Source organism: Gorilla gorilla, chromosome 22 (genome assembly GCF_029281585.2).
Source record: "Gorilla gorilla gorilla isolate KB3781 chromosome 22, NHGRI_mGorGor1-v2.1_pri, whole genome shotgun sequence".
NCBI lineage: Eukaryota > Metazoa > Chordata > Mammalia > Primates > Hominidae > Gorilla > Gorilla gorilla.
The window spans coordinates 48412901-48427704 of NC_073246.2; the positions used below are offsets into that span (position 1 = coordinate 48412901).

The 14804-nt window shown below is 43.2% G+C and overlaps 1 protein-coding gene across 9 annotated transcripts in view; it reads left to right on the top strand.

Annotated features, from left to right (window-relative positions):
- DIP2A (disco interacting protein 2 homolog A) overlaps window positions 1-14804 on the top strand; it is a 116777-nt gene that overhangs the window by 41325 nt on the left and 60648 nt on the right. For 6 of the 9 annotated variants that reach the window (XM_019017760.4, XM_019017759.3, XM_063702561.1 and 3 more), the window contains 4 exons: window positions 1268-1519; window positions 6982-7110; window positions 11821-11940; window positions 13986-14183. In XM_019017760.4, coding sequence (XP_018873305.1) covers window positions 1268-1519; window positions 6982-7110; window positions 11821-11940; window positions 13986-14183 — 699 coding nt within the window. Of the gene's footprint in view, window positions 1-1267; window positions 1520-6978; window positions 7111-11820; window positions 11941-13985; window positions 14184-14804 lie in introns of all 9 variants that reach the window. The other 3 variants (XM_055373814.2, XM_055373815.2, XM_063702558.1) reach the window with 2 other exon arrangements.

Genomic DNA, 14804 nt, shown 5'->3' on the forward strand with positions numbered 1-14804 from the left:
TGCTTTCTGTAAGACTTTTTGTGTGGATCTTAATTTCTTTTACTAAGATGCTATTTATGTCTTTTAGTAAAGAGAAGAACCTAAAGCACTAAGAGGAGCCTAAAATAAGCACTAAGCTGAAGCTTCCTGAATTAGGAATTTTACAGTTATTGTCATCTTATTACCTATAACTTAACAGGTTGTAACCAGGACTTATATGCAACAGTATAAGACTATTTGGAAAGTTTTGGGGTTGATTTTGTTGTTGTTTTATTGTTGGTACCATTAGAAATGAAAACTTTTATATGAGGTTTCTCTCTAGCAATAATGTATTTTAGTCTTCCTGTTAAACTGTACAAGATGTCGATAGTGTCTAATGACTTCACATTCATGAACTTGCATTGTTGTCATATATTTAAAGTATCAAAAATAGTGACACCCATTTTTGGTTTGAGGCATTTGGAGATACTACAGAATAAAACCAAACACACCAGATTCGTAAGATGATTTAGTGGTTTTGGTAACACTTTCTTGCTTAAAAGAAGTTTATTGTTGAAAAAAATCTTAGAAATGGCTGTCAAATTATTGTTTTTGCTAAATATAGCTATAGACACTATCCAATTTTAAAAGAATGTTTTAATAATTGTAAAACCCATAATGAAACACACAGTCATGCTGACTTGAAGAAACCTTAATGTACAGTTAATTTTGTTGTCTGAAGCAATTTTCTTGGGGAAGGAATTGTATTTAGGGCTAGTTCACATGACTCCCCTGAAAGGATGCATGTAGACAGGGCTGCGGTTCTCCCATGGCCACTATGTTGTTGCTGGGGCCGTGCACAGGCCAGGATGCCTTCTCACTGCCTCCGAGGTGTAGGGCCGGGCACAGGCTCGCCCCTGGGTGATGTTGACTGATGTGTGGATATGGTGTCCGACTCTGGACATGCAGTGCAGCACTGGATATTCACAGAACACCCCCACTGAGGTATATGCTGAAGCCGTTTAGGAGATCAGAGGCTGTCTTCACTGAGTGTGTGTGGTACCCTGTGGCTGAGTTCTCTCTGGGGAGCTGGGGGCTCATGGAATCATTTCCCCCACAGTAGGGCTTCTTGCATGCCCTTCTAGATTGAGGGTGACCTTTGAGCTGACTGCGTGGCTTTGGGCAGAGCTGTGCCAGGTGTACAGAAGCATGCTGCACACAGGTCTGGGAGGCTCCAGTGTGAATGGGAACTCCGTCCTCCTCTTGACTCATCCCGATATCATGCCTGTCATCGTTATTTTAACCACAGACACGTCATCTGCCTCAGAAGATGAGGGCTCTTTACGGCGACCCGGGCGACTCACCTCCACTCCGCTCCAGAGCCATTCCAGCGTCGAGCCCTGGCTCGACCGGGTCATTCAGGGCTCGTCCACCTCATCCTCTGCATCCTCCACCTCATCTCACCCGGGAGGGAGACCCACCACTGCTCCCAGTGCTGCAGCCACGCCGGGGGCCGCCGCTACCACTGCACTCGCAGGCCTCGAGGCCCACACCCACATAGGTCAGTAACAAGCTGCTGCGGCCCCTGTGCCAGCAGAGCGGGGTCAGGAGTGTCCAGGACAGAGGAGCAGATGGAGGGCACCTGAGCCAGGCGCCACCCTGCAGACTTAGCTGCAGGCCTGAGTGCTCTCCAAGTGACTGAGGTCACACAACCCAGATAACCCATACTGGCTTATCTGCCTGAGACATTAAATTGATTTTGAGCTTTTAATAATTGCACTTGAAAGAAATGGGCTAATATTTGGTTAATTCATCATTCAGATTAAATCCCTAATAACCTTTTGAACAATACAGCTCAGTTGCAAATTTTTTCCCCCATCAAGACCTACGTATTTTTCATCTGGGAAATGTCCTTTTGGTAACAAAAGTAGTTCTTGATACTTCTTTAATTTGGCAGTCCTAGTCCTTTGGGGCATGGGGCATTTCTCATAGTCCCCCAGAAGGGTGTGGTATTTCTCAGTGTCATAACACCTTCCTGCTCTTGAGGGGAAGCTGGTGCACGCAGTAGGTGCAGGGGTAGATGGTCAGCACACATCCATACCTGCTGGTGGCTGTGATCATCACCCTTGACCTGGCTGCCTCTCTGTTGTCTGTGCCTTTCCTCTTGGCTATGTGTTCACAGCTGCAGGCCCATTGGTTGTCTCTGTACCTGGCTGGAATTCTGAGGTTGGGGTAGAGGGCTTTTGCTCCTCCAGATACCAGGTTAGACAGCCTTCGGCCTGAAAAGGTGTCAGTCAGAGCTAATCATATGATGCATGGATCTTTCCCAAATCATAGAATCCTTTGGATTACATTCATCTTAGAGATGAAAAAAGTGTAAACCTTTCATCCTTTGAAATTCTATTTTTTAACTAAAACAGCAGCATAGTTAGCTGTATGTAGCTGGCATGTGAAACCCACATACACTCTTGCACAAGTACCTTAAAATACAATCAGTATTGTTGAAGACTCATCTTAATCCCCTCCTTTTTTTCCCAGATGAGGAAGGAAGAAGAAAAAGTCCAGTGATTGTAACTTGCTTGAGATCAGACAGCAGCCTTAAGTGGTGAAGCCAGGGCTGATACCAGTTTTCTTGATTCCTATTCATTTTCTTTGCTTTGTGTTGCTTTTCTGCCAAAACTGAAAGGTGACACCTGTGACACACTGGTGTTTGTGCTGGGGTCCCCATGGGTGCCGAGCTCTTTTTTGTAAGACCTTGGTCATTTGGATGGACTGGGGGCAAGTTGGGTATGTTGGGTGGCCCACAGCTTCTGTCTCAGCATCCTCTGTAGAGTGCATCACTGTTGCTCTTCATGTTTTTATTTGTTTGAGTCAATACATCTTTTGTGTTTCCATTGAACACGTGTCCTTCTTCTGAGGCGTCCGTCTCAGATGAAAGCTCACAGTGCCCTGCTCTGTCTCCACACTGCTTTCAGCTCATAGAGGAACTGCCAAGACTGCAAGGGTAGCAGAAGGCAGCATTTTCCACAGAGAAAGTTTCTCTTAGGAAAACAGCCTGCTCAGATTGTTTCTGTAGCTTTCCTGGGTGTTCCATGGCCAGAGGCTGCTGCCCACCTTTCCTCAAGGTGATGTACAGTCCATATCTTGAAAACAGCTTTTGCACTGTTGTTTTCCTTCTCTGTTCATCATTGGTGATTTAACTTTGTAGAAATACGTAGTTAACTCCAATTCTGAGGCAGGGGCAGGAAAACAGTAGTTTTAAATGTTCTGTTACCTCATTTCTTCTCCCAGAAGCTCCTTTCTAGGTGAGATGGTGCAGGAGAGCAAACAAAACATTTGTAGTTTGAGTTTATTAGCCATTGCTGAGTCATCTCAACACTGTTTCCTGGTGGGTTAGAAATAAAAGCTTATTCGGCATGAAAAATTAGCCACAGTTCAGAATGTTTAACCATACAGCCCTCAACTTTCCAGTGATTGTGGGATGTCTTTAAGCAAAGCATTTAACTCTAATGTGTGTTTGAATTAGATGTTTTCATTCTCTGAAAAGGACTTGGCTGCAATTATTTATAATGTAGGTTTATTACCTATGTTGGTGGAAGACAGCTCCTGACTCCTGCAAATGCAGCTGTAATCATCTCTTCCTTTCTTGTTAGTCCTAGCATCAACATTTTGTGATCAATTCTAATACATTTAAAAAAAATTCTTAACTTGGACTTGATTTAATACTTTGCTTACAGGATTGCAATTTTCTACAGATTGTAGCTACCCACATCCTAAATGTTGGACATAGTTAATTTGAATTTCTAAATCTCAAAAATACTCAACTTCCCTCTTATTACAGAAATCATCGTTTGTTTTAGTTTCTAACACTAGATGTGTCTTCAATTTAAACTAAGGAAAGAAACATGAAAAGAGGAAGAATATATTAAGTAAAAAATTCGAGGTAGAACATATCAGGTAAAGATAATTTTTAAAAATATATCACTTTCAGTTTTGGATTAAGGAAATCAAATATATTAAGCCTTTTTTATACAAATGTAAATACCTATTTTTAAAAGCAGTACTTTTAATTATAGTAGCTTCTTTTAATTATAGTAGCTTATTTTTATCTTGAATGTAGTTTATGTTTATTTTTATGCAGCTGTTTTTTTTTATTTTTCCACCTAGAGACAGGGTCTTGCTCTGTCACCCACGCTGGAGTACAGTGGCATGATCATAGGTCACTGCAGCCTTGAACTCCTGGGCTTAAGAAATTCTCCCACCTTAGCCTCCTGAGCAGCTGGGACTATAGGCAAATGCCAGCATGCCCCGCTAATTTTTAAAAATTTTTTGGAAAGATGGAGTTTTTACTGTGTTGCCCAGACTGGTCTTGAACTCCTGGGCTCAAGTGATCCTCATGCCTTGGCCTTTCAAAATGTTAGGATTATAGGAATGAGCCACTGCTCCCAGCCATTATATAGCTGTTTTAAAAAACTACTTGTAGTACATGTATGTATACCATGTATACCTTTTTTGCCATATATACTTTTAAAATCATTTATTCTTTTTGCTAGATTTGGAAGAGTGGGGAAATTTCTTTTTAAACTAAAAGAACCTCCTGATAGACATACGTTAAAATGCTCATTTGATCAGCATCAGGCTTTTTCAAGGGTTGTGAAAAATCTTAACGGTTTAGATTTTTTCAAAAGGTATATTCTGCTATGCAGACAGTGAGTTTGTGCTTTCATATACTTCAGCTTTCTACAAACCTAGTAAAAAGTTACTGCTTTACATTGTACCTAGGAGTACCACAGTGATACTAACAGGTACCTGCATTAAAATATTAAACATTACCAGTTGTCTCTACCTAACATAGACTAGTGTTTATTTATTTATTTATTTTTGAGATAAGATCTCACTCTGTGGCCCAGGCTAGAGTGCAGCGGTATGGTCCTAGCTCACTGTAACCTGGAACTCCTGGGCTCCAGTGGTCCTTTCACCTCAGCCTCCTAAGTAGCTGGGACCACAGGTGTCCACCACCATGCCCAGCTAATTTTTTTTTTAAGAGATGGGAGCTCGCTGTGTTGCCCAGGCTGATCTCAAATTCCTGGGGTCAAGTGATCCTCCTGCTTCAGCCTCCCAAAGTGCTGGGATTATAAGTGTGAGCCACTGCACAGCTAGTGTTGATTTTTTTTTGTGTTTGTGTGACAGGGTCTCACTTTGTCCCCCAGGCTGGAGTGCAGTGGTGCAATCTCGGCTCACTGCAACCTCCACCTCCCGGGTTCAAGCGATTCTCCTGCCTCAGCCTCCCGAGTAGCTGGGATTACAGGCACGCACCACCAAGCCCGGATAATTTTTGTATTTTTAGTAGAGACGGGGTTTCGCCGTGTTGGCTAGGCCATTCTCGAACTCCTGACCTCAGCTGATCTGCCCGCCTCGACCTCCCAAATTGCTGGGATTACAGGTGTGAGCTACCACGTTGGCCCCTATGTTGATTCTTATAAATGGGCGAGCATCTGTGTATTCATGTTGTGGTAGAACACAATTTCTATAGTCATATAGACACAGTGCCTTTCCTAGTGGTAGACCCAATTATAACCATAATTCCTATAGGAACTTACAGTCAGCCAGCATTCTGAACAGATAGATGGACTGTACCATGGAAATAAAACACAAAAATGTACATTCAGACAATGGAAGGAGTGACTTTTACATATGTTCCAGATCTAATGTCTGTTTTTAAATGTTACACCAATTCTACTTTAAGAACTTGATTGTGGCCAGGCGTGGTGGCTCACACCTGTAATCCCAGCACTTCAGGAGGCCGAGGTGGTTGGATCACTTGAGTCCAGGAGTTCAAGACCAGCTTGGCCAACATGGTGAAAACCTGTCTCTACTAAAAATACAAAAATTGGCCAGGTGTGGTGGCACATGCCTGTAATCCCAGCTACTTGGGGGGCTGAGACAGGAGAATCGCTTGAACTCAGGAGGCAGAGGTTGCAGTGAGCCAAGATTGTGCCACTGCACTCCAGTCTGGGCAGTGATAAAGTGAGACTCCATCTCAAAAAAAAAAAAAAAAGAACTTGATTGTGGTCTCTTAGTTTTGCAGCTGTTTTAACTGGCAGTGGGGGAAGTTTTAATTTCTGTAGTTTTATTCTTTTAGGACTGCAAAGGTTTGGTGTCCAACATACTTTTTTGGGGGTTGTAGTAGTTTGTATGATCCTGGCTGTTTTTTTCATAATGTTACAAAAAAATGTACCAGTGACAATTGATTTCAAATTTGTTTCTGCTTCCTTGAGGGAATTTCTTTCTTTCTTTCTTTCTTTCTTTCTTTCTTTCTTTCTTTCTTTCTTTCTTTCTTTCTTTCTTTCTTTCTTTTTCTCTTTCCTTCCTTCCTTCCTTCCTTCTTTCTTTCTTTTTTCTTTTTGAGAGAGAGTGTCGCTCTGTTGCCCAAGTTAGAGTGCAGTGGTGCAATCTCAGCTCACTGTAACCTCCGCCTCCTGGGTTCAAGTGATTCTCCTGCCTCAGCCTCCCCAGTAGCTGGGATTACAGGCATGTGCCACCACGCCCGGCTGATTTTTGTATTTTTAGTAGAGACGGGGTTTCGCCATGTTGGCCAGGCTGGTCTCGAACCCCTGACCTCAGGTGATCTGCCTACGTCGGCCTCCCCAAGTGCGGGGATTACAGGTGTCAGCCACCATGCCCAGCCCCTTGAGGGAATTTCTAACCAAAATCTCATCAGGCCATTGTGACAGGCAGGTTTACTCTGTGCCTGCCTCTGTGCTGAAGATGGTGGTTCTGAGTCTGGATCCCTTTGAGAATCGAGCCACCCACATGCATGCAGATGTCTGCATAACGTGTCTGGGAGTTCATAGGGTCCCAGTATGCCTTTGGTCAGCCAAGAAAACAAATTAATGAAAATACCACACTCTCCCCAATTAGAACTCAGCTAGTGGAGCTTTAGACTAACGGGGTTTGAAGAGCAGCTTAATACTCATTTGACTTAACAGCCACTTTCATTTTGGGTGTGTTTTTCAAAAGCAGATCTGCATTCTGCCCCTCCTGATGTCACCACAGGCCTCGTGGAGCATTCGTACTTTGAGCGTCCACAGGTGGCTTCTGTGAGAAGTGTTCCTCGGGGGTGCAGCGGGAGCATGCTGGAAACAGCAGATGGTGAGCCTGCCTCTCTTTCTCCTTGTGAAATAGCAGAGCACAGGTTTTGTCTTTGGGTATTGAACACAGTTTTAATGTATTCACTGTAGCAAACCCAAGCCAACCGTCAGTTTTAATCCATGCAGATAAATGGAAACCAGTGTGTGCAGTTAATGTTATGGAAAGCATCATGTGGAGAAATAATTGGAAATATCAATGGAATTGGTCAGAGGGGAAACAAGGAGAGTGGGGAGGGAAAAGACTTCCAAATTTAGATAGGATGCAAAGGGCGTTTCGATCTGCAATATAGTAGGGAAATGAGAAGCTGTGGGAAGTTTCTTTATTTAGATTCAATGTGGCAGACAGAATGACTTAGTCAGTGCGAGTGCACACACCCACCTATGACAGAACAGCCCCCTACACTCTCCATCCTCAGCAGACTGTGAAATTGGTACAACAGCAATCATGGTTTCCCATGTGCAGGCTCAGAGATGTCAGTGTAACTTTCATAATGTCCTCATTTACACCATTTCTTTTTGAAACAGTCTTCAATGTCTTTTATCAAAATCATGTCAATTTTTTTCCCAAAATAATAATTTAAATAAAAATTAAGAGGAGCTCAGAGCTAGGGCCTATCATATATTTTGGTACTCCCAAACAGAGTGTCAGATTTTGTTGAGGGCTTTCATCTCCTTGTCCAGAGGCAGAAGAAAAATACTGAATCAACATGAAGCAGTCTGTACATTGGCTAGACATGTATTTAATTCAATTTATTACTCTTTATATTTAAAAAAAATTGAGAGCTTAATTAAAGGGTAATTGACATAATGAATTGCACATATTTAAAGTGTACAGTTTCGGCTGGGCGCGGTAGCTCACACCTGTAATCCCAGCACTTTGGGAGGCCGAGGCGGGCAGATCACTAGGTCAGGAGATCGAGACCATCCTGGCTAACATGGTGAAACCCCATCTCTACTAAAAATACAAAAAAATTAGCCGAGTGTGGTGGCGGGCATCTGTAGTCCCAGCTACTCGGGAGACTGAGGCAGGAGAATCGCTTGAACCCGAGAGGCGGAGGTTGCAGTGAGCCAAGATTGTGTCACTTCACTCCAGCCTGGGCGATAGAGTGAGACTCCGTTCTCAAAAGTTTTAAGACATTTGTACAGCTGTGGAAAGCATCACTACAATCAAGATAGTGACCATATCCAGCACGCCCAAAAGTGTCCTTGTGTTCCTTGGTCCTCCCCTCTTTGGATCCTTCTGGCTTTCCCCATACACTTCAGGCAACCACTGATTTACTTTCTGTCACTATAGATTAGATTGCATTTTCTAGAATTTTATATAAAAGGAATCATACAGCGTTTACGTTTATGGTCTGCCTTCTACCACTCTCCATAATTATTTTGAGATTCATTCATGTTCTGTGTCAATAGTTTACTCCTTCTCATTGAGTAATATTTCATTAAATGGGTGCACCACAATTTGGCTGTTCACCTGTTGATGTGTATTTAGGTTGTTTCTAGTTTGGGCCGGTTACAAGTAAAGCTGCTATGAATAATCAATCTTGTATACGTTTTTGCATAGATGGGTACTTTCATTTCTTTTGGGTCAATATCTAGAAGTAGAATGGCTGAATTATATTGTAGGTGTATTTCAACTTTTTTTTTTGGAGACTGAGTCTCACTCTGTTGCCCAGGCTAGAGTGCAGTGGCATGATCTTGGCTCACTGAAACCTCGCCATCCTGGGTTCAAGCGATTCTCCTGCCTCACCCTCCCAAGTAGCTGGGATTACAGGCATGTGCCACCATGCCCAGTTAATTTTTGCATTTTCAGTAGAGATGGGATTTCACCATGTTGTCCAGGCTGGTCTCAAACTCCTGGCCTCAAGTGATCCACCTGCCTTGGCCACCTAAAGTACTGGGATTATAGGTGTGAGCCACCGTACCCAGCCTATTTTAACTTTTTAAGAAACTGCCACGCTGTTTTCCAAAGTGATTGTACCATTTTACATTCTCATTATTAGTAGTGAGAGTATCAGTTCCTCCACACCCTTTCCAACAGTTGGTATTATGTTTAAAAAATTTCAACCATCCCAATAGGCATGTAGAGATATCTCATTACAGTTTCAATTTGCATTTCCCTAACGGCTGATGGTGTGTTGAACATCTTTTTATGCACCTATTTGCCATCTGTGTATCTCTTGAGGGAAAGTATCTGTTCATACTTTTTGCCAATTTTTTTTAAATTGTGCTTGTTTTCTTTCTTTCTTTCTTTCTTTTTTTTTTTTTTTTGAGGCGGAGTTTCACTGTCACCCAGGCAGAGTGCAGTGGTGCAATCTTGGCTCACTGCAACATCCACCTCCCAGGTTCAAGCAATTCTCCTGCCTCAGCCTCACGAGTAGCTGGGATTACAGGATGTGCCACCATGCCTGGCTAATTTTTGTATTTTTAGTAGAGACCAGGCTGGTCTTGAACTCCTCGTCTCTGTCTGCCTTGGCTTCCCAAAGTGCTGGGATTACAGTGTGAGCCACTGTGGCCAGCCAAATTGTGCTTGTTTTCTTATTGAGTTTTGAGGGCTGTTTATATATTCTAGATACAAGTCATCCCATATGAGGTTTATCATTTGTATTTTCTCCCAGTCTGGCTTGCTTTAACGATGCCTTTCAAAGAGCAGATGGTTTACATTTTTATGACATTCAGTTTACCAAATTTTTTTATAGATTCTGCTTTTGTGTCATATCTAAGAAATTTTTGTCTAACCCAAGGTCACAAATGTTTTCTCCTCTATTTTCTTCCAGAATTTTATAGTTTTAGTTTTTACATTTAGGTAGATAGTTCATTTTGAGTTAATTTTAGCATAAGTATCAGGTATGAATCAAAGTTTACATTTTTGCATGTGGGTATTCAGTTGTTCTAGCATCATTTATAATAAAGACCATTCTTTTCCCACCAAGTTTCCTTGGCATCTTTAATGAAAATCAGTAGACCATGTTGGAGAGGGAAGGGTCTATTTCTGGGCTCTGGACTCTGTATGTTGTTCCGTTTCCTTATTTATCTGTCCTTACACCTCGTATAGCCATGACCACTGTGATTTTCTTAAAATTCTTGAAATTATACAGTTTGAGTCCTCCAACTCTGCTTTTTTTTTTATTTTCTGTTTTTTTTTTTTTTTTTTTTTTTTTTTTTTTAGACAAAGTCTTGCTCTGTCACCCAGGATGGAGTGCAGTGGCTTGATTTTGGCTCACCGCAGCCTCTGCCTTCTGGTGTCGAGCGATTCTCCTGCCTTAGCCTCCCAAGTAGCTGGAACTCCAGGCAACTGCCACCACACTTGGCTAGTTTTTTTTTTCTTTACTACAGGTGCATACCACCAAGCTTGGCTAATTTTTGTATTTTTTCGTAGAGATGGGATTTTGACATGTTGGCCAGGCTAGCCTAGAACTCAAGTGATCTGCCCACCTTGGACCCCCAATGTGCTGGGATTACAGGGGTGAGCCACTGTGCCCAGCCCCCCATTTTTTTTTTTTTTTTTTTTTAAATAGTGACTCTGTTGCCTAGGCTGGAGTTCACTGACATGATCATGGCTCACTGTAGCCTGAAACTTCTGGACTCAAGCAATCCTTCCTTCTCAGCCCCCCAAGGAGCTGGGACTGCAGGCACAAGCCACCACATCCAGATAATTTTTTATTTTTTAAATTTTTTGTAGAGACAGGGTCTTGCTATGTTGACTAGGCTAGTCTTAAACTTCTGGCCTCAAGCGATCCTCTCCTGCCTTAGCTAACCAAAGTGCTGGGATTACAGCTGTGAGCCACTGCTCCTGGCTGGCAAATGACTTCTTTTTTTTTTTGAGAAGAAGTCTCCCTCTTTCACCCAGGCTGGAGTGCAGTGGCGCAATCTCGGCTCACTGCAAGCTCCGCCTCCCGGGTTCATGCCATTCTCCTGCCTCAGCCTCCCGAGTAGCTGGGACTACAGGCGCCCCCCACCACACCCGGCTAATTTTTTGTATTTTTAGTAAAGATGGGGTTTCACTGTGTTAGCCAGGATGGTCTCAATCTCCTGACCTCGTGATCCACCTGCCTCAGCCTCCCAAAGTGCTGGGATTACAGGGCCATGACTTCTTAACATTACCATGGAATAGTCGTGACCTCATAAACTTCCTGAAAGGGATTTGGATGCCCCAGGGGTCCCTGGACCATTTAAAAAACTGCTTAGGCCGGGCGCGGTGGTGCACGCCTGTGATCCCAGCAGTTTGGGAGGCCAAGGCAGGTGGATCACGAGGTGAAGAGATCGAGACCATCCTGGCCAACATGGTGAAACCCCATCTCTACTAAAAATACAAATTAGCCAGGCGTGGTGGCGCGCACCTGTAGACCCAGCTACTTGGGAGGCTGAGGCAAGAGAATCGCTTGAACCCAGGAGGCGGAGATTGCAGTGAGCTGAGATCATGCCACTGCACTCTAGCCTGGCAACAGAGTGAGTCTCCGTCTAAAGCAAAAAAACAAAAACAAAAAAAAACCTGCTAGCTTAGAACAAGTCCTGTTTCCTGGAAGGCATTCAGTAAGTGTTTTCTAAATGAATTGATTCCAAAATGACTGTCCAGTGGGGCCCACACTTGGATGGATTTGTAAGCTCTGATGCATCGGGTGGTTTGTCCTTGGGCCTTACACCTGTGTCCACTTCTTCAGAGGGTGTGATGTGTCCTGGCCTCAGTGCTCCTCTGTCCTTCCCGTGACAGGTGTCCCTGTGAACAGCAGAGTGTCCTCCAAAATCCAGCAGCTTCTGAACACCCTGAAGAGGCCAAAGCGCCCTCCACTGAAGGAGTTCTTTGTGGATGATTTTGAGGAATTGTTGGAAGGTAAGAGTTGTCCAACTTTGAGCTTTTCTGTTTGTATGAAAAGGGTGGCCACGAAGTTGAGAAACACAGGCAAATGTATATTATACATGGATATTGCTATATATATTCTGTTTCCAGACTCAGTGGTCACTGGGTGTAATGGTGAATTTAGAATCACATGTCTGCTTCCTTTATTTGAGCAGGTAGAAAATTTGCTGCTCATATTCAAGTGACTTAGCATTTCATAAAAATACTTCTAAGGTTTTATTTGACTTACATTATTTAAATGTTTAATTTAAACTTTAACTCTGAAATACTTACCTTCTTGTGGTTTTAAAGTATTTAATTTTCAGCACAGATTTGGCTGCTTTTCAGAATTTTAGCCTCTCATATGTGAATGAAATACGTATTTAGGAAGAATACACACATATTTTTTTAAAGAGAAAACTAGCAAGCAGAAAGCAGAAATGAAGCCAGTACAAACATGTGAGTGTGTCGTTAGGGCCACAGGGGCCCCATGCTGGTCCCACTCGCAGACCTTGGCTGTTTGTACAGTGACACTGCTGGCAGCCGACCAGCCCAGAGTCTCCTCCACACCCAAGGATTAGACATAGCTTTCAGGAGATTATTTCCCCTTTGTAATCAGATAGTGTGTATTAGTCAGGGTTCTCTAGAGGGACAGAACTAATAGGATAGATGTATACATATAAAGGGAAGTTTATTAAGGCATATTGACTCACACGATCACAAGGTGAGGTCCCACAGTAAGCCATCTGCAAGATGAGAGCAAGGAAGCCAGTCTGAGTCCCAGTGCTGAAGAACTTGGAATCCAATGTTCGAGGGCAGGAAGCATCCAGCACAGGAGAAAGGTGTAGGCTGGGAGGCTAGGCCAGTCTAGTCTTTCCACGTTCTTCTGCCTGCTTTATTCTGGCCGTGCTGGCAGCTGATTAAACGGTGCCCACCCAGATTTAGGGTGGGTCTGCCTTTCCCAGTCCACTGACTCAAACGTTAATCTCCTTTGGCAACACCCTCACAGACACACCCAGGAAGAATACTTTGCATCCTTCAATCCCATCAAGTTGACATCAATATTAGCCATCACACAGTGCCTTTCAAATTCAGAGTTTATTGGTATGAATGCATCTTAGAGCAGTGTTTCTTACCACTTGGGCAAATTTTGGTTATACATCTCCTAGAAAAAGATTAATTCTTTTTAAAGTAAAAAACAAGATTAAAGTAATCTTTTTCCAGGAGCTATATAATCAAATAATCTTTTTTTTTTTTTTTTTTTTTTTTTTGAGACAGAGTCTCGCTGTGTTGCCCAGGCTGGAGTGCAGTGGTGCGATCTCGATTCACTTCAAGCTCCACCTCCCGAGTTCACGCCGTTCTCCTGCCTCAGCCTCCCAAGTAGCTGGTACTACAGGAGTCCACCACCACACCTGGCTAATTTTTTTTTGTATTTTTAGTAGAGACAGGGTTTCACCATGTTAGCCAGGATGGTCTCGATCTCCTGACCTCATGATCCACCCGCCTCGGCCTCCCAAAGTGCTGGGATTACAGGCATGAGCCACCACGCCCAGCCTATAATCAAATAATCTTTTAATTCTTTTTCTTTGAACATAGTGATAGTTGTTTGGATCCCTAGGCTGAAGTGGTGGTTCTGCTTGCTTTCCTCCTGTCTGAGTGGGCCACCAGGTCCTATCTCCAGGCTGTGGATACCTGGCTGTTCACCGCTGCGGTGCCGGGGGTAGTAGAGGTGCCACAGTCCTGTCCAGAAGCTGGGAAAGTGGGAACCACTCCAAGGTCACCTTTGTCTGTGAGGTTGTGGTCACCAGGATGGTGGGTTGTTTTTAACTTTATTTCACAGCCATCATCATCCATAACTAAAGCTCCTTTAATCCTTTGGTTAGTTGTCGGTGACTGTGATGCAAAAATCGAAACAAATTATTGTAAGCTTTTTTATAGTTGGGATTAAAAAACTATATTATAAACTATGAATGCTTAAAAACAGAATGTGTTCATGGTGCTCTGAATTGCTGATTGTAAAGTTTTGATTTTGCTTGTAGTTCAGCAACCAGATCCAAATCAGCCGAAGCCTGAGGGAAGCGAGACGAGTGTGCTGAGAGGGGAGCCTCTCACTGCAGGTGTCCCCCGACCGCCGTCGCTGTTGGCCACCTTGCAGCGCTGGGGCACAACACAGCCCAAATCCCCCTGTCTGACTGCCTTGGATACAACTGGGAAAGCCATCTACACTCTCACCTATGGCAAGTGTTAACATAAAGCAGTTGTGCTTCTGGGTTAGCTGTAGAATGTCACACACATAACACAGCATAGACATACAGCTTGATCAATATTCCTGAGAAACCAGCACAGCTAGCAGATAAATAGAACATTGACCTATACCAGGTACCCATCCCACCAGAGGGGACCACTCACTAATGCATGGTGACTGCCATTGCTCTGGGTTCAAGTGTTTGGAGCGTTCTATATATGCATTCTGAACAGTGTAGGTTAGTTTCGTCTTATTTTCAACTTTGTATAAGGGGAATCATGCAGTATGTATTTCTGTGTGTTTGGCATCTTTTGGTTCCATACTATGTTTTTTTTGTAACACAAATAGTAAGCATATATACAACCTGATGAATTCACAGAGTGAATATGGTCCTGTAATCAGCACTCCAAGCAGAAGTGTTGCTAGGTTCAAAGCCCTTCACGCCCCTTCCACACACAAAGGGTAACTTCTGTCCTGACTGCCCACACTGTTGGCTTTACCTGCCTTTAAACAAGTGTTCTTTTAGTTTATTCTCATTCATGGTATTATTTTATTGTGTGAATATACTGGAACTTACGCACTCTTAAGTAGATGGACATTTGGGTGGTTTCCA